Source organism: Eulemur rufifrons, chromosome 14 (genome assembly GCF_041146395.1).
Source record: "Eulemur rufifrons isolate Redbay chromosome 14, OSU_ERuf_1, whole genome shotgun sequence".
NCBI lineage: Eukaryota > Metazoa > Chordata > Mammalia > Primates > Lemuridae > Eulemur > Eulemur rufifrons.
Genome location: NC_090996.1, coordinates 34,479,714 through 34,501,382, shown reverse-complemented (window position 1 = coordinate 34,501,382; position 21,669 = coordinate 34,479,714). Strand labels below are relative to the sequence as shown.

The 21,669-nt window shown below is 53.6% G+C and overlaps 1 protein-coding gene across 4 annotated transcripts; it reads left to right on the top strand.

Annotated features, from left to right (window-relative positions):
• Window positions 1-1,563: 1,563 nt before the first annotated feature.
• On the top strand, window positions 1,564-15,632 carry FLYWCH2 (FLYWCH family member 2). Of its 4 annotated transcripts, none has more exons than XM_069486254.1 (5): window positions 1,564-1,725; window positions 11,320-11,405; window positions 12,146-12,590; window positions 13,948-13,995; window positions 15,330-15,632. In XM_069486254.1, the coding sequence occupies exons 3-5, from the start codon at window positions 12,245-12,247 to the stop codon at window positions 15,434-15,436; spliced, it is 501 nt and encodes a 166-aa protein (XP_069342355.1). In that variant the 5' UTR covers window positions 1,564-1,725; window positions 11,320-11,405; window positions 12,146-12,244; the 3' UTR covers window positions 15,437-15,632. The 4 variants fall into 4 exon arrangements, with proteins under 4 accessions (XP_069342355.1, XP_069342356.1, XP_069342358.1 ...); XM_069486255.1 differs by having other exon boundaries at window positions 11,304-11,405; XM_069486257.1 differs by having other exon boundaries at window positions 13,948-14,027; window positions 15,330-15,390.
• Window positions 15,633-21,669: the final 6,037 nt, after the last annotated feature.

Genomic DNA, 21,669 nt, shown 5'->3' with positions numbered 1-21,669 from the left:
CGGCGGTGCGCAGCATCCCCGCCCTGGCCCGCTGAGGACGCCCGGCCGGGGGTGGGGGAGCGCTGGGCGAGGGCAGCGCACGGTGGAGGCGGCCTCGAGACTCGGGGAGTCGGGCTGAACCTGGGCTGGGCTGAACCTGAGCTCGGTGCGGGGGCAACGAGCGGGTTCCCACCTGGGGCCCATCGGGGAATGTGGGCGTCAGCTCGGATAGCGCTGTGGCCGCCCTGGCTGCCACTGCCAAGAGTCCCGGGAAGGCAGCGCCCAATGCCCGGCAGCTCTCCGCGCCGGTAGCCATCCCGGTCCCCGCATAGGGCTGCTTGCAGGATGACAAGTGTGCAGGGGCTACGCTGTGGGCGAGAGAAGGACCAACGGAGAGGGCTGGGCCAATGGCCGAGGACTGGGCCAAAGCGAGGACTGGGCCAATTGGCTGGGGCAATGGGCAAGGACTGGGCCAATGGGTTGGGCCAATGGGGGAGGGCTGGGCCAAAGGGCCAGGGTTGGGCCAAAGGGCGAGGGCTAGGCCAATGGCGAGGGCCGGGCCAATGGCCGGGCTGGGCCAATGGGCGAGGGCTGGACCAATTGGCTGGGCCAATGGGAGATGGCTGGGCTAAAGGCGAGGAACAGGCCAATGGCGAGGGCTGGGCCTATGGGCTGGGCCAATGGGCGAGGGCTGGCTGGGCCGAAGAGCAAGGGCTGGGCCAATGGCGAGGGCTGGGCCAGTGGCTTGGGCTGGAGCAAGGGCTGGGCCAATGGACTGGACCAATGCGGGAGGGCCGGGCAATGGCTGGGTCAATGGGCGAGGGCTGGGCCAATGGCGAGGGCCGGCCAATGGCGAGGGCTGGGCCAATGGCGAGGGCTGGGCCAATGGCGAGGGCTGGGCCAATGGCGAGGACTGGGCCAATGGCAAGGGCTGAGCCAGTGCGCTGAGCCAATGGGTGAGGATTGGGCCAATAGCATGGGCTGGGCCAATTGGCTGGGCCAATGGGCGATGGCTGGGCCAATGGCGGGGGCTGGGCCAATTAGCGAGGGCTGGGCCAATGGGCGAGGGCTGGGCCAATGGGCGAGGGCTGGGCCAGTGGGCTGGGCCAATGGGCGAGGGTCCGGCCAGGCCGAGGGCTGGGCCTATAGGCGAGGGCTGGGCCAATGGGCAAGGGCCGGGCCAATGGGCGAGGCCTGGGCCAATGGCGAGGGCCGGGCTGATGGCGAGGACGCCGCGTCAAGGATGCCGAACTGAATGCAAGCCAGGTGACTCAATGAGTGTAAAGAGACCTTTCCTCCGCTTGCTCAGTATAGCGACGGGCGGAACAAGGCCCTTAAGCAAATGCTGCAGCTTCCTCCGCAGAGAACTGGAGTCAAATCCCAGAGGACGTCCGAGAGTCTCAATGAAACCCGCCTTTCTTGCGCTGTGAGGGCCCCGCCCGGGACCTGAAACCGGGCCTCAGGTCCAGCCGACCCTCTGCCCGGGACAACACCCAATCCCCGCCCCTCCGCAGAGCATGGCCCCGCCCCCTCGCGGCGATTGGCCAGCGGCCCGCTCGGCTCCGCAAGGAGAAGACACGGAGAAGGTGCATCGCCCGAGGAATGGCGCCCGCGGGCTACTGCGCATGCTCGCGCCGTGACCCCGGCCTGAGGTGACCGCTCGAGCTCAAGCAGGGGGCCCCGGCGCTGAGGCTGAGGGACCCGCTGCGGCTCTGTCGCCAGAGAGGGAGGGCCCCGCTGCCGTCGGTGAGGACGGGCCCCATCGGGTGGGGAGGGTCCCGCGGCGTGGACGCGCCCCCAGCCCAGCTCTCCCGGAGGTCCCAAGGGCTGCTGACAGGGGGTCCCCCGGCTCTGCGTCCCAGCGTTCGGGCCGCCTCTCTGTTGGTCGCCCGCGATTCGCCTCCTTCCCCCTCGCTCCTCTTTCCTGCAACCCACCCGCCCCCTGGACTGACACCCCCAAATCAGGGAGCCCCACATTCGTCCGCCTTTCCTGGCTGTGTCCGCCCCAGCCGGTGGGTGCTGCGCCCCCCGGACTCACGTCCACTCTCGTCCCATCTTGGTGGTTCCGAAGGCCCCCGGCAGGGATGGCAGCAAGTTGGAGGCATGAGATATTGGGGTGGGGAAGACACTCTGGAGTCTTAGGAAGTGGTGGTTTTGATGGGAGAGGAGAAACCGGGTAGCGGGGGCCACTTGGGCTAGCAAGGTCAGCGTTTGATGGCAGCTACATTGAGTAAGGGAGGAGGAGTAAAAGTAAGATTCTGAGCCATGGTGATTAGGGGAAGGAGGTGCAGGTACTGAAATTCCCACTTGGGGGAAGCTCCGCCCCGCATAACAGGTAGTTCTTAACCTTTTTCGGGGGTGGGGGGCACTGCCCGTTTTTAAAATCTCCCTGCAAGGACATATACCACACACCTAAGTGTCCCATCATCACATCAGCGGTCCAATCACAGCCCTCTATGGGCTGCGTGGGACAGTGATTATCAGTGAGCAGCTGTCAGTATCACCTGAGAACTATTGCAATGACTTCACCCTTCGCCTATCTGCTATTAACAACCCCTGCTGAATTGTCACTATCCCCATTGAACAGATGAAACCAGCCCAGAGAGGGTGAGGGATTTGTCTTCATGGCTGCGGACAACAGATGTTGGTGGATGTTAATGATATTTCTCTCCTATGTATGTGGAGGTAATTCTGTTGATCCACCAAGAGGCACCTGGCTTCCAGAACCTGATCAATAAGGGATTGGGCCTTGTATGATTTTCCTGTTGGTGCCATAACAAATTAACACTAATTTGTGGCCAGGCGCAGTGGCTCACACCTGTAATCCTAGCACTCTGGGAGGCCGAGGTGGGCGGATTGTTTGAGCTCAGGAGTTCAAGACCAGCCTGAGCAAGAGCGAGACCCCATCTCTACTAAAAATAGAAAGAAATTATATGGACACCTAAAAATATATATAGAAAAAATTAGCCGGGCATGGTGGCACATGCCTGTAGTCCCAGCTACTCAGGAGGCTGACGCAGTACGATCACTTGAGCCCAGGAGTTGGAGGTTGCTGTGAGCTAGACTGACACCACGGCACTCTAGCCTGGGCAACAGAGTGAGACTCTGTCTCAGAAAAAAAAAAACAAAGCACTAATTTAGTGGCTTCAAACAACATTATCTCACAGCTCTAGAGGTCAGAAATCTGACCACGAGAGGCCAGGCACAGTAGCACATGCCTGTAATCCCAGCACTTTGGGAGGTCAAAGCCAGAGGATAACTTAAGACGAGGAGTTTGAGACCAGCCTGGGCAACATAGCAAGGCCCCATCTCTACCAAAAAATAAAAAACATTAGCCAGGCATAGTGGTGCACACCTGTGAGTCCTAGCTACTCAGGAGGCTGAGGCAGGAGGATAGTTTGAGCCCAGGACTTCAAGGTTACAGTGAGCTATGAGCACCACTCCACTCCAGCCTGTTTGACAGAGAAAGATCTTGTCTCAAAAAAAAAAAAAAAAAGTCTTACATGAGCCTCACTAGGTTAATATCAAGGTGTGGGCAGGGCTTCATTTCTTCCTGAATGTTCTAGAAGATAATCTGTTTCTTTGCCTTGTCTAGCTTCTAGAAGCCATCTGCATTCCTTGGCTTACTGTCTCCATTATCCATCTTCAAAGCCAGCAACATCTCTTCTCTTGGACCTGCTACCATCATTACATCTCTCTCTTCTGCTTCCCTCTTCCTCTTGTTTGCTTGTGAGACAGGGTCTCACTCTGTCCTCCAGGCTGGAGTGCAGTAGTGCCATCATAGCTCACTGCAGCCTCAAACTCTGGGCTCAAGGGATCCTCCTGCCTCAGCCTCCTGAGTAGCTGGAACTACAGGCACCACCACATCCAGTTAGTTTTTTCTAATTTTTTGTATAGACAGGGTCTCTCTCTTGCTCAGGCTGATCTCAAACTCCTGACCTCAAGTGATCCTCGAGCTTTGGCCTCCCAAAGTGCTAGGATTACAGGCGTGAGCCACCACGCCCAGCCCCTCTTCCCCTTTTAAGGACCCCAGTGATCACATCAGACCCACCAGAATAATCTCCTGGTGAGTGGCTTTAATTTATCTGCAACCTTAATTCCGCTTTGCTGAATAAGGGGCCACATTCACAGATTCCAGAGATTAGGACCTGAATGTCTTCGGGGGCTGCTATTCTGCCTCCCACAGACCTGACAGTGTGAGAGACTCCTGCCAGGTCCTGACACTGTGTGATCTTGGGTCTCCGGTTTATGCTGAGCCATCTTTACGCTTCTAGGTCTCCTTTGTCGTGTCCACCATCATGACAACTGGTTAGGGTAAGTGGGTGACTCGGGACCCATAGCAATATGAAACCACTAGACTGCAGAGTTCAGGGGAGAGTATGAAGTGAGTAAAGTAAGACAACTGTTAAGCCTTTTGATCTTTTTACTTCATAGCTGCTTCACTTTTTAAAAGTCTATGTACTCAATGGACATTTATTGAGTGAAAATTTAATTTTCAGGCCGGGCATGGTGGCTCACGCCTGTAATCCTAGCACTCTGGGAGGCCGAGGCAGTGGATTATTTGAGCTCAGGAGTTCGAGACCAGCCTGAGCAAGAGCAAGACCCCGTCTCTACTGAAAAATAGAAACATATTAGCTGGACATCTAAAAATATATATATAAAAAATGAGCTGGGCATCGCGGTGCATGCCTGTAGTCCCAGCTACTCGGGAGGCTGAGGCAGGAGGATCTCTTGAGTCCAGGAGTTTGAGATTGCTGTGAGCTAGGCTGACACCACGGCACTCCACCCCGGGCAACAGAGTGATACTCTGTCTCAAAAAAAAAAAAAAAAGAAAAGAAAAGAAAATTTAATTTTCAAAATATATACATTAGGGATTGACTATCTTAAAATAGCTGCTCAGACCTTCCTTTCCTGCTAGAATATAACTTGCTGGACATTTAGGGATGAATCTGGAAAGGAAACGGTTCCAGCCTAAAACTACTGCTACCTAGGACATGTCTGTCCCCGGTCATGGAGTGGCTGGCGAGGAGCCCGCCTGTGGACTAGAAGTTACAGTCCCCTTGACTAGAGGACTGCAATGTCATCAGTGTTTCTCAAAGTATCAGAATCAGATGGGGTGCTGGCTAAAATGTAGACTCTCCAGATTTTCTGAGGCAGAAGTCTCCAGGTGAGTGGCCCAGGACTCTGCATTTTTAACAAGAACAAAGAGCACTTCTTAGGTATACTGAAGTTGGAGTACCACTGGTTATAGACTTAATTTGCCTTTTTCTGATTATTTAATGGCTTTATTGAGATAATTCATGTACCATGCAATGCACCCACTTGAAGTATACAATTCAGTGGCTTCTAGTGCAGTCACAAAGTTGTGAACCATCACCATAACCAGTTTTAGAGCATTTTCATCACCCCAGAAACCCCACAACCATTAGCAATCACCCCTGATTCTCCCCTTCCCCAAACCCACCCCGAGATAACCACAAATCTACTTTCTGTCTCTGTGGCTTTTCCTACTCCATGGCTGCTCTAGGCTCGAAGTCATTTCATATAAAGGGAGTCATATAAGATGTGGTCTTTGTGTCTGGTTTCTTTCACTGAGCATAATTTCTTCAAGGTTCATTCATGTAGCGTGAATATTTTATTTCCAAAAAATATTCCTGTGTATGGATATGCCACGTGTTATTTGGACATTCATCCATTGATGGCTATTTGGGCTATTTCCACTTTTGGGCTGTTACGAATAGTGCTACGATGACCATCTATGTACAGATTTTTGTGTGGACATGTGTTTTCATTTCTCTTGGGTATATTCTTAGGAGTGGAATTGCTGGGTCATGGGGTAACTTTAACCTTCTGAGGAACTGCCAGACTGTTTTCCAAAATGGCTGCACCATTTTACATTCCCACCAGCAGTGTGAGGGTTCCAGTTTCTCCTCATCCTGCTCAACACTTGTTATTGTCCATATTTTATTTTATTGTGTCCATCCTGGTGGTGTGAAGTGATACCTCATTGTGATTTTGATTTGCATTTCCCTAATGACTAACGATGCTGCACATCTTCTCGTATATCAGCCACTTATATATCTCCTTTGGAGAAAGACCTATTCAGAGCCTTTGCCCAGTTTTTAATTGAGTTGTTTGTTTTGTCACTACTGAGTTGTAAGAGTTGTTGGCCGGGCACGGTGGCTCATGCCTGTAATCCTAACACTGTGGGAGGCCAGGGTGGGAGGATCACTTGAGGTCAGGAGTTCAAGACCAACCTGAGCAAAAGCGAGACTGCATTTCTACCAAAAATGGAAAATATTAGCCAAGCATGGCTAACAGTACATTTGTCAAAACAAAGACGTTACCATTGGTAATTAATATGCTATTAACTAAACTACAGACTAAATTCAGGTTTCACCAGTTTTTTCACTAATGTCCTTTTTCTGTTCCAGGATCTAATCTGGGATCCTACATTGCATTTAGTCACCATTTCTCCTTAGTCTCCTCTGATATGTGACAAGTCCTCAGTCTTTCCTTGTTTTTGATGACCTTGACAGTTTTGAAGAGTACTAGCCAGGTATTTTGTAGAATATCCCTCAATTTAGGGGTATCTGATGTCATCTCATGATTAGACAAAGTGATGGGTTTGGAGAAAGGATCCCCCGGAGGTGAGGCGTCCTCCTCGGCCTATCATGTCAAGGGCACCTGCCACCCACATGACTCATCACAGGTGGTGTTAACTGCGATCACCTGGTGGAGGCAGTGTCTGCCAGGTGTCTCCACTGCAGTTACTGCTTGTCCCATTCCTGACTCTCATGAGTCACTAATCCCAGCCAACAGTTTAGGGAGGGGACTTAAGCTTCACTCCCTGGAGGGGGAAGTGTCTGCACATACTGTTTGGAATTCCTCCTCTTAAGGAAGATCTGTCCCTTCTGCAACTTTTATTTATTTAGTCATTTGTGTCAGTGTCGACTCGTGGTATTTATTTTATTCTTTGGGGTATAATCTTACTTCGAAGGTATGACCTCAGCTCTGTGGAGCAGTTCTCTTTGTAACCGGTATTTCAGACTTTAAGCATCTGCTGCTTGGGGGCAGAGGGAGGCACTTTGGCTCTGAATCAGCCGGGCCTGGGTTCAAGAGTCTTGGCTGTCACTAACTGTGCAGTCCTGGGCCACTCACTCAAGTTCCCAAGGCCTCCATCTGCCCAGGGACAGGGTGGGGATGATGGTGACACTAGGAAGGGAGGTTTTGGGGTTACAGTAATGGAGGTAAGGATGTGTCTCTGGGCAGGTCACGTCTGCGCCAGGCGTGTGGGCAGAGGACCAGAGGGGCAGGGCACGTGCTCTTGCTCACTCGCTCATGCTGCCTCTCACCATTCTACCCAGGAGATCTCTGGGTCACTCTTTTTCTCTCTCAGTTGTTGTTGCATCTATAAATCTGAAACCAGGATTTTTAATATACTTACTCTTTTTTCTTGCTTCTTTAGGCCATTTAAAGGACTTTGAGATTTTAATATACTTAATTTTATTTATTTCTTTATTCTAGTTGTTTATATTAATCTTTTTTTCTTGTAGGACATGTTGCACAGGCATGGGTACCCTTTTTCTGTGAGTGATGGACCAATATAAAAAATTACCTTGTGAATAAATGTATCTTATTTTTTTGTTAAATATTTTCCATTGTAAAAGTAGCTCATGCAGAAAAAACTGAGTTCATGTGCACTTTTGAGAAAACAATAGAAAATTAGTGAAAAAATGAAATCTCTCATTCCCACTACTAACATTTTGATGAAATATTTTCTAGTAGACTTTAGTACATTTTAATATAATTATTTTCAAACAGCTGCTTTTTAAATTAAGAAGAGGTCAAATGAAGTGAGTAAATCCAGGGCAAGTGCCTGCAATGGGGAGGAAATAGAAGGAGACGAGTGGGCTGAGTGAGAGATGTAGGATGGGGCCAGACTTCTGGTTTAGTCTTCTTTGGAAAATTGCATAATTGTTTAGCCTCGAGAAGAGAACATCTTTGCTAAATTTGTTCATTGGACTTTCTAAAAAAATGCTTGTTTATAAACCAAATATAAACATTTTAAGGTCTTATACCTTCTTTTTTTCTTATAGTCTTCTTGGCTTTGGAAAAAAAAAATGGTGTGCATTTAACTGTCTTGAAAAGAGGTTCATTTAAAGAACGACATCGCCATCTTGTGGCCATCCAGAAGACTGTTGCTTAAGATTTAAATTGGGTTTTCTGCAACTACTGGTGTGGGTTAATAGTGCTTTGGAACTTTTATAAGGGGTTTTTAGTTTTTTTGGGGGGGGTTTGTTTGTTTGTTTTTTGTAGCAAACACCTGAATAGCATAAGGGCCTTTACATCTGGTCTCTAGGCTGATGGTTTCTACCTTAAAAGGGAGAAAGAAGACAGGAAATAAAATTATTTGAGGCCGGGCGCGGTGGCTCACGCCTGTAATCCTAGCACTCTGGGAGGCCGAGGTGGGCGGATCGTTTGAGCTCAGGAGTTCGAGACCAGCCTGAGCAAGAGCGAGACCCCATCTCTACTAAAAATAGAAAGAAATTATATGGACAGCTAAAAATATATATATAGAAAAAATTAGCCGGGCATGGTGGTGCATGCCTGTAGTCCCAGCTACTCGGGAGGCTGAGGCAGGAGGATCGCTTGAGCTCAGGAGTTTGAGGTTGCTGTGAGCTAGGCTGACGCCACGGCACTCACTCTAGCCTGGGCAACAGAGTGAGACTCTATCTCAAAAAAATAAATAAATAAATAAATAAATAAAATAAAATAATTTGAAAGCTTTGCTTATAGTTACGAGAAAAGTGTATGTAAAACATATTAATGTAGGCCGGGAGCGGTGGCTCACGCCTGTAATCCTAGCACTCTGGGAGGCCGAGGCGGGTGGATCGCTCAAGGTCAGGAGTTCGAGACCAGCCTGAGCAAGAGCGAGACCCCGTCTCTACTAAAAATAGAAAGAAATTATCTGCACAACTAAAATATATATAGAAAAAATTAGCCGGGCATGGTGGCGCATGCCTGTAGTCCCAGGTACTCGGGAGGCTGAGGCAGTAGGATCGCATAAGTCCAGGAGTTTGAGGTTGCTGTGAGCTAGGCTGACGCCACGGCACTCACTCTAGCCAGGGCAACAAAGCAAGACTCTGTCTCAAAAAAAAAAAAAAAAAAACATACTAATGCGGAAATGAAAGTTTGTGATAGAATGGTTGGGATTATGCATATTTGGTATTATTGTTCTATTTAACTTATTCTAAATTACTCCTTTCAATTAAATAGTTCAAAATTTAAAATAAGCTCAACATAATCCATTTCATCATTTTGCCTCAGCAATGTACAGGAGCTATTTATTGTGCAGGACTGAGTTTCACACTGGTAACCCAGTGATGAAAGTAGCTAATACAAGAATTTTTTAATTGGGGCTTTTAAAAATTATTTTTTGAGTGATGATCCTAAAGAAAAAGTCCCTCTGAATCACTTTGTAGAATTTAAAGAAACAAAAAGAAAATTAAACAATTTAAAATTTTTTAAAAAAGAAAAAGTCCACATAAGCATATTCTGGATCCTCCGGGAGACGCGCACAGCCTTGGGGCCCTGTGGGCATTTGTGCTGAGATCCAGCAGGGGTGAGGCCCCCACGAAGCAGGGACTCCCTGCACGCACCTGGGCCCTGGTGTCCTGCCCTCCTGCGGCTGGGCACTGTTCCAACTCACGTGGAAGCCTGAAATCAAGATTTAGAGATACCAAGCCATGGTTTATCACCCACTTACTGTCATGGGCTGACTTGTGTCCCCTCAGAATTCCTGTGCTGTAGTCCTAACCCCCAGCACCTCAGAATGACTGTGTCTGGAGATAGGGTCTTTAAAGGCGTGATTAAGGTAAAATGAGGCCCTGGGGTGGGCTCTAATATAACTGAGGTCCTTAGAGGATACCAGAGTGCAGTGGCTCACATCTGTATTCCCCGCGCTTTGGCAGGCAGAGGCAGAGGATCGTAAGGGTCACTTGAGGCCAGAAGTTCAAGACCAGCCTGAGCAACATAGTGAGATTCCGTCCTTACAAAAAAAATAATAATAATAACAAAAACATCACTTTGGAATTTCAAAGGATTTTAGGAGTTGTATGCCAGGACACAGGGTTGAAGACCAAATCTATATTTCACAAAATCACACAGCCCAGTTTACAAATTTCAGGATTTGCTGCTTATTCAAGTTTAATGAGGTGTTCTTTTACTTCCTTGACATTTCTCTTTGGAGAGCTGGTCAATAAATAGTTCAGGTCTGTTCTTTACTGCGGGATCTGAACACTTGAGAGGAGCCATGACGTCATTCTGGGGCCATTTTGTGTGGCTCAGCGTCGGCCAGGCCGCAGGGCGGGCGCGGGGAGCGCGGGGAGGCGACGGGCTCCCGCTGTCGGTCCCACGCGCGTGCGGGCCCGCCCGGCCAGCCAGGTCCGCGGCCTCGCGGGACCACTGCGTTGTCGTAGGGGTTTGCGTGCCGGGCGGGCAGGAAGCATCACTTTTGGAGTCCGAGGGCGCTGCGGTGGCGGAACCGAGGCGCGGGAGACACCCGGGGGCCGGGGAGATGCAGGGTCAGGAGACCCGCCCGGGCCAAGTCGGTTCATCCCCAGGCCAAGCCCGAACACGCGAGCCGCAGGGGCGGGCTGCCGGCAGAGTGACATGCGCCGGGGCCAGTCAGCGCACGGGGCACCCCCAGGTCGCCCTGCGGGGCGGGGCGGGCAGGGCCGGGACACCCGCACAGGAGGAACAGGGGTTGAATCGTCTGAGGGAGCCGACGGGTAACGCAACAGCAATCCCTGCGGGCAGGTGACTCGGCCGCATTTCTTTGAGTGCCTACCTGCCTCTAGAAAATGACTCCGGGATGGGGGCTTCACATCTGAGGTCTCTGCTTTTGTTTAGTCTAGTGGTCACCACCCCAGACCCCCTCAGCCTTGTATTTCCTGGCTCCTCTCCTGGGTGATGGGGTCTTGGAAAATGTTGGGGTGCTGGGTGTCGACCTCTGGAGCCAGGTGTACTGGGAAAGGTCAAAGGAAACAATGAGAACCTCAAATCCAGGTTGGGGAGACAGGCCGAAGGGGAAAAGGGGGTGTCCATGGGCCTCGTCCTGCCTGGGTCCTGGCCCCGAGGTCGCTGCCCAGAGTGCAGTCTGTTTCTGGGCCAATACTATAGGCTGAGGAAGACCCTCAGCATCCACCCACCACCCAATCGCCCCCCAAAGACAGAAAGGCCACCCCACACTGATGCCCCGCAACTCCCAGGCCCCGGTCTCCAGGCCAGCCAGGGCCCAGCGCTGACTGCACATAACCCAGCCCCTCTTCTCCTCAGGTCAGAAGTCAAGTGGGATTCTCTGACACCGCCACATCCCGGTCACCGCCCAGCTAGGGCAGTGCCAGCGCCAGCTTGGACACAAGGTCAGTTTGAGAACTAGCCAGTGGGTAGCCTGTGGGCCTCCAGGTTGGGATGGGGCCAGGCCAGGCTTCAGTGCTGCAGTCTGCAAAGTACAGACAGGTGCCTAGCCCACTCTCCCTGTGACCGCAGGGCGAAGGGTAGGGGGCATGCGGGGAGGGCCAACTAACTGAGCTCATGTCCCCTAAGTGCTTGTCTCTGACACTTGGCACTCAGGGGCACCAGTTTCTGTGAATATGGATGAGGTACACCAGATACTGTGTGGGGACGAGCTCCGGATCCACCCCCAGCTCTGCCACCTCCTGGCTAAGTTGGTCACCCTGGCATGCCTCAGTGTCCCATCTGTCAGCTGGGTCAGTAGGAGCGGCCGACTTTCATAACGTGGGGCTGGAAGGTCGATGGGAAAGTGCACGGAAACACTTCGCCTGTGCTCGGCACGTGAGAGGCCCGTGGGCCGTCACTCAGCATCAGTATCCGTCACCCGACAGCCCCTCGGGAGAGGTGTCTATTGTGCACATTGTACAGATGGGGAAAGTGAGGCTTGGACAGGGGAGGGGACCCAAGGCTGCCAGGAGAGGACCCGGCAGAGAAGCAGCAGCCCAGGGTCCCCGGCTCCAGCAGGTCCCTCCCAGCCTCTCAGCCCCAGGGACACCCAGGTAGCCCATCTGCCCAACCTCCTTCCCAGCCCGTTTCTAGAGCCTCAGGCGCAGGGCTTCCTCCACTGACTGGGATTTTGCCTCCTTAGGACGGAGCCCCTGGACTCGCGGTTTCCTTGCCAGGGAGGAGGAGAAATCCATCTGCCTGGGACTGAGTGTGGCCTGAGGGACAGGCCATCGGTCCTGGAATGCCCCTGCCCGAGGCCAGCGAGCAGGAGGGCGAGGGCGTGAAGCCTGGCCAGGAGCCATCCGTGAAGCCTGGCCAGGAGCCATCTGCTGATCCAGGCACAGATGTTGTCCCGGCAGCCCCCAGGAAGCCCAGGAAGTTCTCCAAACTGGTCCTGCTGACAGCCTCCAAAGACAGCGCCAAAGTGGCCGGAGCCAAGCGCAAAGGCGTGCACTGCATCATGTCCCTGGGGGTGCCTGGCCCTGCCACCCTTGCCAAGGCCCTCCTCAAGACCCACCCCGAGGCCCAGCGGGCCATCGAAGCAGCCCCCCAGGAGCCGGAGCAGAAACGCTGCAAGCTGGATGCGGGTGAGGCTCCCGGGCATGGTACCCCTCCCCGGGACTGCCAGCGCCCTTCAGAGCCGCCCCCACAGCAGCCTGCTCCAGTCCCACTTCTGCCTGTCCTTCGTCTTTGTTCCTCTGCTTCCTTTGACCACATGTGGGAAGCAGGGGCTCAGGGGCTGCAGGCACAGGCCTGGGCATCCCTCTTCGTGGCCCTCCCAGTCCTAAGACTCTGAGGCGACCTTGCCTCTGCGCCTGTCCCCTCCTCACAGCCTGGCTGGCTCCACCACAGGAGTGTCTGGGGGCGGTGGCACCGCGTCTCCAGGTGGCTGCTGTCAGAGGTTCAAGGCTTTGGCCCCAGCTGTGAGATGAGCATCTCTAAAGGCCAGGAGCTCTATGGTTGCCTTTGCACACTTTCTAGAAAGCACCCTCACGTCACTCACTCAGTCACTCAGTCACTGAATCCACATGTACTGAGTAGCAGCCTGTGTAGGCCAGGCGCTGGGGACACAAGTGGGTGAGCAGGACAAGACCCCTGACATACAGGCCTCCTCTCCCAGTAGAGGACAAAGGTCATGATCTTGACCTGGCCTCTCCAGGACTGCCCCTGCCTCACCCTCCATGGAGCCCCCAGGGACTGACAGCTCAGTTCCCAGACCCTCCCAGGTGCCTGGGGGGAGGGTGGCAGGGAGTGGTGCAGGCTGGCTGGAGGTGACCAGGCAGGTTCCTGGGCCTACTCTCTGATTTTGGGGTGATGGGGTCAGCCACCCTTGGCTCTGCCCCTGCTGTTGTGCTAGACCTTTCCCTGAGCCAGACTTCGGGGGATGCGGGGGCAGGGGGGGATGGCAGAGAGTGGAATGAGGGCCAGGGCTGCCCCTTTCTCTGCACCCAGCTCTCCCCGGGTGGCCTGGGCCCTACCATGCTGTTCCCTGCAGAGGACAGGCCCCCTCAGACTCTCCCAACAGCAGATTGTCAGGATTCCTCGGTCCTGCCTCGGAGCGCTGCGGGAGCAGTGGGCAGCAGGGGAGATGGGCTGGCGGGGTCTTGTGGTGACCCTGGAGCGGGGCAGGATGGGCACAGGGGCTGGGCCATGGGGAGGGCCGGATGGCGGGAGGGAGCCCGAGAGGTGAGACCTCCAGAGCTGGGCAGCCTCGGGGGAGAGCCCTGTGCTGTGACCATTTCTGCGTACACTGTGTGGGGGTCTCTGTCCACATGAGTGTCTCAGTGTCGGTCTCCATGTGTCTGTGGTCCTGTCTGCGTGTGTATTTGCCCAGGAAGGCGTGTTTCTCTGTGCATCCTGGGTATGTTTGTGTGGGTCTGCGTGTGTGCTCGTGTCTATGTATTCACGTGTCGAGTAGAGGGCCTGTGTCTGTTTCCACGTCAGAGTCGATGCAAGGCCTCAAGCAGACCTCCCACGCCCAGCAGCCTCGGCGTGAGTGACGTGGAACCTGGACACACCTTTGGGTGGGACATTCTGGGGCGTGCCCTGGGGGTACCCTGTGGGAGGAAGGGAATGGGCTAGGTTTCTTCCCAGCCGAAAGTGGGATCCGCCATTCTCTGAGAAGAGGGATGATGAGAGCCATGGCAGTTGCTACCTACCTCTGAACAGGTGGCCCCTCGGGTCAGCCAGGGTGCCCAGCCTGGCAGCCCGTCACAAGGCGGGAGGCGGGGGGGGGGGGCTCTTGGGTTTCCGTCAGTGAGTGGGGCAGTGCAGCAGACCCTGCCTCAGGGATGGAAATTGAGGGGTGAGTGGCCTGAGGTCATAGGGGGTCATACGCCTGCAGCTTCCCCCTGGGCCCAGGGACACCTGAGATAGGGGTGGCCCTGGACATAGACTTGGAGCTCTCAGGGCACCTGCAGGACCCCTCAGCCTCCATCCCTGTGCTGGGGTCCCTGGCCTGGTGGGGGCCGTGTTGGGGACTCAGAGGGACTCCAACTCCCAGAGCCTGGAGCCCCCTCTGGCGTGCCCGGCTGCCACTGTCAGCACTCCCACGCCAGTCCCACTCTGAGTGCCTCCACCTGCCCCCAGGTTCTCTCCCCAGCAGCGCAGGGGTGGAGGGTGCCGTCCCCATGGCCTGTGGGAGGCAGGGCTCAGAGATGTGAGTCCCCGCTCTGAGGCCACCAGCTGGTCACAGCAGAGGACGGAGTGGATTGGGGTCTGGCCCTGGCCTCTTCTTCCCCTGAGCTCGGTGGGACGGAACCGTCTCGGGGGAGGGTCCTTTCCAGCCCACCTGAGACTTCTGCTCACTGCTGAGATCTGTCCAGACTCTGGGGCCGTGGCGCCTTTGTGAGAATTGAAACAAAGCCACCCAGCTCAGACAAAATGCTGCCAAGGCCCCGTCTCAGCCCCATGGGCTTCCTTGGCAGGCACTCTTGGACTGTTTGACCCCCTCGACCTGCCACCCCTCTATCCCTCCGTCCACAAACGTCCCCACCTCTGTCCCTACCCCAGGCCAGCCTGTGAGCATAGCAGAAGCTTCCTAGTGCTCAGCCCAGATTTGGCCTAAAGTTTTCTGGGAAGGATTTTAACAGCTTTTGTGGCCCTGGGCTGGTGGCCTTTGGGAGCAGTGTCCCTGAGTGGCAATTACTTGTCTAAGTCAGCAGAGGTTCCTGGCCCTGGAACATCCCCAGGGTGCGGTGAGGGTGGCCAGCGAGGCCCGGGAGGGGCTCCAGGACCAGGTGGGCCCTCCAGGACCCCCAGGGTCAGGCACTCCCGGCTCCTCCACTTTCCCAGGATGCAGCCTGACCCGCCCCCTTCTCTTCCAGACGCTGATGGAAAAGAAGCTGGCAGGTTAGCAGGGGGGCCTCCTTCCGAGCGCGGGGAGGAGGCTGCCACCCACCCTGCGGCGCCCAGCACGTCCCCAGAACCTTGACAACGTGGGCGTCACCCTCGCTGGTCAGCCACCTGGGCCGCCGGCTCTATTCTGACCACAGGGCTCTGGGGCCCAGTCCTCGACAGATGTCCACTTTCAACATCATGTAATTTGTTGTTTTGTTTTTTGACCAAGTGTAAATTACTTTTGTAAGCAGGAAAAAAATTCAAAACAGAATAAAAGAAGCTGTATGTTAAATGCCATCATGGGCAGGTTATAAACATTCCAAGATTCCGGGTCCTTTGAGGCCCGGCTGTAACCCTGCCACCCCTGGGACCCCCTCCCCAGCCCTCTCCTGGCCTGGGCCATCTCTCAGATGGGGACTCTCACCCTGAGCCCCTCAGCTTGGGGAACCAGCCACTGGCCTGGACACTAGGTGGGGCCCCTGAGGCCTCCCTTTCCTGCCGCCCTTTGACTGAAATGAGGCAGTAGGACCCCCCCACCCCTGGCGCTGGGCCCCTGGGGAGCTGGACCCCTGCCGCTCCAGGAGCCTGTCTCCAGGAGGCCTCGGGCCCCCTTCTGCTGGGCCCTCCCAGGATGCCCCTCAGTCATTGCCTCCCTGGCCCACGTCCCACCTCCTCCAGGAAGCCTCCCAGACTGATGGTTCCCGGCACTGAGTGCCCCCACAGCCCGCTGAGAATGGTGGCTCTGGAAGTCTGCTGAGGAAGGGGTGGAAGGGGTGGGCCTGGGTACAAGAAGATCCTGACAAAAGTGCGAGGCCGCCGTGGTTTGGGGGCTGAGGGAACCTGAGCCCCGCGCCCAGCCCTGGTGCTGCCTCCTCTGGAGGAGGAGAGCAGGAAACGCAAAGCTGCCTTCCTTGAATTCTGGCTCCTGGGGCCAAGGCTTTCCCACAGGGTCCTTGTGCTTTGAAATCTGCCTCCAGGCGCAAGGAAAGGTCATGTTTTAAATGTAGGGCCAGTCTTTTTTGTTTGTTTTTATAGAGATGGGATCTTGCTACGTTCCCCAGGCTGTGTATTTTTTAAAATAACTTTTTTCTGATTTACTCAGCATGTATCCACTCCGTCTTAGGCAAAATGTTACTCAGCACATTTTTCTCCCCCAAGTCTCCATTTTGCTATATCATTTTTACAGCATCGTTGTTTATAACATTTATATTTTATAACCGTAATTTGTAAAGTTCTCTTGTCCTGATTCTATATTTAAATAGAGTCCCCAGTCCCCATCTCCTTCCATGAGCGCTTGTCAGATGATGAGGCCACCTGGGAAGAGCTGGGGTGGAGCGTTGGGTGGGGGCGACCCAGAGCCTGGGGGTGAAGGAGGCAGCAGGGCGGTGCCTGGCTCTCGGGGCTTCCCCACAGGGCGGGGCCGCACGGTCAGGGCCTGGCGGGTCAGAGGGCAGGGTCACTGTGGGACACCCCTTCCCCTGTACTTCAGTGTGGCACCATTGCCCCCCAACACACCCCGTTGCCTGGGAAGCCACTGGGCGGTCTTAAAGTCAGCCATGAATTGCCAGAGTTGGGGCACAGTTTGGGTGGCCCCTTGGGGTGGGGTGAAGGCAGCAAGGGTGGGTGGAGGCACCTGGGTGGGTGGAGGGGATCTGTGATCTTCCTGGGAGGCCCCTACTTGGGAGCTAGAAGCCTACACACAACTTATGTTTTTATTTTGAAATATTCGGAACACATAAAAGTTGCAGAAGCAGGGCGGTGAATGCGGTGTGGCCCTCCCCGGGGTTACCGGCCCCTCTCTCCTCCTCTCCCTGCCCGGCACGCCCTCTGTTTTGTGCCAAACCATCCAAATGCTGGCTGCAGTCACGGAACCACTTTACTCCACAACCCTCTGTCTACACCTCTGAGCACGGCCTTCCCCGCCACAGCCACGTTAACATTCCTGTGCGAATCACACTGATCCGACGACCTCATGCAGCAGCCGCCCACCCCCAGCTTCCGCAGCCGGAGGCAAACCTCGGCTGCAGCTCCCCTTGCATTTTGCTGTCCAGCTCCCAAGCCCTCTCCCTCTGTTCTTTTGTCTTCAATTTTGTATTTTTTGGTGGTAAAATATACGTAATACAAAATTTACACAATTCTTAAGTGTGCAGACACACATTGTTAAGTGTGCAGTTCTGTGGCATTAAGGACAGTTACACTGTTGTGCAACCAGTTTTCCGGTTTGCCTTCCCTGGATGATTCCTGCGAAGAGGGTGGTTCCCACGAGTGTTCACGCAGCAGGAAGTCCTCGGGGCTGCAGAGCAAAGGGCCCGCAGGCACCCGGCAAAACCCCTGCGAGCTCTGGGTCTCTGCAGTCTGTGTGCGTGGGCGAGTGGGGGGAACATTAATTATGACAGGGATAAAAAAGTATTAATAAATATGGTGACCGTACATTTCTGTAAAAATAACTTATTGCTCTTTCCTTTTTTATTTTATTTCCGCATCTTACGGAGTACAAATGTTTAGGTTACACATATCGCCTTTGCCCCACCTGTGTCAGAGCTTCAAGCGTGCACAGTCCCCAGACGGTGCGCACCGCACCCATCAGGTGTGACTCTACCCATCCCCTCCCCCCACTATTGCTCTTTCCTTTAAGCTAAAAAAAGAGGTAATTCTTGGTCACTGAAAAAATAGAAAATACTGATTACTAGTCATAAGTCTGTGATACGTATTTCTTATTTTCAGAAAATTGGGATGATACCACACGTTCTTAGCGTTTCACAGATGTCTTCCCCTGGTATCAGTGCTCTGCAATATCCCCTCACTGACTGCGTGACGTGCCAACTGCTTCTGCGGTGTGAACAACCCTTGCCGTGGCCTGGTGTTCTCCTGGGAGTGAGACTGCGGCTCACGGGAAGGACGCAGCCGCTCGCATTGCACGCACCCGGCGCGTGCCGAGCTCCCAGGCGTCTCTGTCAACACGCAGCGTTATCATTAGGAGAAAACAGTGATAACGCCTCCTACGCGTCGCCCCGCGGTCCAGCTTCCGCGCGTCTCCCGCCCGGAGACGGCAGAGGCCGCGGCGCTGCTCCTGGCGGCCGCGAGGGGGCGCGCGCGGGCCCCACCACCGGCGCCTGCGGGTCCCAGCGCCGCGCCCGCCGCACGCCCACCCGGCTCCCTCAGCACCCGGCGCGGCTCTAAGGCGCTTCCGCAGGGCGTGCGGGCGCTTGGCTGGGAGGGTTCCTCCGTGCCGACCCCGCGGGTGGCCGGCGATGCGGGGTGGAGAGAGAGCCGCACCCCGCGCTGCCACCGGCGTAAACTCCAGGCGGAGTGGCAGCGGCTCCGCCCGCGTTACCTCCGCGCAGCACGTGCCCGCGTCTAGCACACCTTGCGGATACACGCGCGCTGCTTCCTGGTCTCCGGGTCCCGCCCCGCCAGGGACGACCTCTTCGCCGAGTGTGGTCCCGGAGGGTCCTGGTGTGGAGAACCGGGAGAGAAGCAGCGGGCGCGGGGGCGCGGGGGCGGCGGTGTCAGCGGGACGCGGAGGACCCGGCGGTGGAGAGTCCAGGGCGAGGAGCACGGGGGGAGCCGGAGGTTCGGGCGGGACGCGGGGGACGGGGGTGGGGCGGAGGATGCAGGACATCTAAAACGCACAGGACGAGGAAGGGCGCAGGGAAGGAAGGGATCCCAACAGAGGGTGAGGAGGAGGAGGCCGCATTCAGGACGTGGGAGGCTGCGGGATGCGGGAGTCCCCGGGGTACCTAGACCCCAGGGGGCGCTTCCAGCGCAGCTTCAGAGCGAGAGGGGCGGAGGGGAGGCCGTGGAGGGAGAGCGCGGGGTTCTCCGGCGGTGCGCAGCATCCCCGCCCTGCCCCGCTGAGGACGCGCGGCCGGGGCTGGGGGCGCGCTGGGCGCGGGGAGCGCACGGTGGCGGCGGCCTCGAGGCGCGAGGAGTCGGGCTGAACCTGGGCGGCGTGCGGGGAGCAAGGAGCGGGTTCCCGCCTGCGGCCCGTCGGGGAAGGTGGGCGTCAGCTCGGATAGCGCTGTGGCCGCCCTGGCTGCCACCGCCAGGAGTCCCGGGAAGGCAGCGCCCAGGGCCCCGCAGCTCCCCGCGCCCGGAGCCATCCGGCCCCCGCACAGGGCTGCTGTAGGATGCAAGTGTGCAGGGGCTGCGCTGTGGGCGAGGGAAGGACCAACGGAGACGGCTGGGCCAATGGGCGAGGGTCGGGCCAACAGGGAAAAGACGCTTTCCCCTCCCATAATACTAAGAGATTAAATGGATTTTTTTGGTTTTGGTCTGACATTTATTTCGACATAATTTCACCCCTACAGAAAAGTTACAAGAATCGTACAAAGCTTCCCATATACCCTTCATTCAGATTCCCCAAATGTTAGGAATGAAGCCACCCGCAATGTTTATACTAGCAAAGTTCAGAAAAGAAGTGTCTAATAGGAAGAAAACTAAATTATGTAGCCAATCATATGTAAAATAAGCTTATAATATGGGGGTTACAATATAGAGTTAGGTGAAAAAGCAGGGACACACAAATACAACCTCAGTGATGTAAAGTTAGAGATTCATTTTCAAAAAGATTGACAAGAAAGATGGCAACTGGAAATTCAGGGGACTCAGAATAGGCAAAATGATCTCGAAAAAGAAGACAGAAGTTGGAAGACTCACACTCCCTGATTTCAAAACTTACTATAAAGCCACAGTAATCAAGACAGCGTCGTGCTGGCAGAATACAGATACGCACATCAATTCAATAGAACTGAGAGTCCAGAAACGCATCCTCATATTTATGGTCAACTGATTTTCAACAAAGATGCCAAGACAATTGATGAGGGGAAAGAATAGTCTTTTCAACAAGTGGTACTGGGACAATTGAAATATCCACATGCAAAAGAATAAAGTTGGAGACCTACTTTACACCACATATAAAAAATAAACTCAAAATGGGTCAGAATCCTAAATGTAAGAGCTAAAGTTTAAAACTCTTACAAGAAGGCCGGGCGCGGTGGCTCACGCCTGTAATCCCAGCACTCTGGGAGGCCTAGGCTGGAGGATTGCTTGAGCTCAGGAGTCTGAGGTTGCTGTGAGCTAGGCTGATGCCATGGCACTCTAGCCTAGGCAACAGAGTGAGACTCTGTCTCAAAACAAACAAACACACAAAGAACAAAAAAAAAAAAACCAAAAAACACAACTCTTAGAAGACGTAGGGGTAAATCTTTGTGAACTTGGATCAGGCAGTGATTTCTTAGACAAAGATTTCTTAGATGTGCCATCAAAACCACAAGCAACAAAAGAAAAAAAAACAGATAAATTGGACATCATCCAAATTAAGAACGTCTGTGGTTCAAAGAACACCTTTTCAACCCACAGAAAGTAGATTAATGATTGCTTAGAGCTGGAGCGATTCGGGAATTGGACGGTGATGGCTAAAGGTTTCCTTTTGGAGTGATGATAGGTTCTAATACTGACTATGGTGATGTTTGCACAAATCTGTGACTATACTAAAAATCATTGAATTGTACACTTTAAATGGGTGAGTTGTATGTGAATTATATTTCAGTAAAGCTGTTACCAAAAAAGTAACAATGATAAACACTTTATGTGTTTTTTCTTTTTATACTATTATTTTTATTTCAGCATATTACAGGGGTACAAATGTTTAGGTTACATATTTTTTTTTTTTTTTTTGCCCCAGAGCTGCAAGCATGTCCATCCTCCAGACGGTGCACACCGCACCCATTAGGTGTGAATACACCCATCCCCTTCTCCCCCCTCCCATCTGCCCGACACCTGATGAATGTTACTACTGTATGTGCACGTAAGTGTTGACCAGTTAATACCAATTTGATGGTGAGTACATGTGGTGCTTGTTTTTCCATTCCTGTGATACTTCACTTAGTAGAATGGGCTCCAGCTCTATCCAGGATAATACAAGAGGTGCTAGATCACCATTGTTTTTTGTGGCTGAGTAGAACTCCATAGTATCCATATACCACATTTTATTAATCCACTCTTGTATTAATGGGCACTTGGGTTGTTTCCACATCTTTGCAATCGTGAATTGTGCTGCTATAAACATTCGAGTGCAAGTGTCTTTTTTATAGAATGTCTTTTTTTCCTTGGGTAGATGTCCAGTAATGGGATTGCTGGCTCCCTTTATGTGTTAATGTAACATATTTTTTAAAAAATTGTAATATTTTTCCAAAGAAACTTAAAACAGTGGTATAGCTTTACATTTTTGCAAATATCTTTAATGTCAACCTAATAGAAGACTACTGGTTCTCATATCTGCTTCTACATTCAATCTGTTACAACATCAGACATCATGTAGCCTTT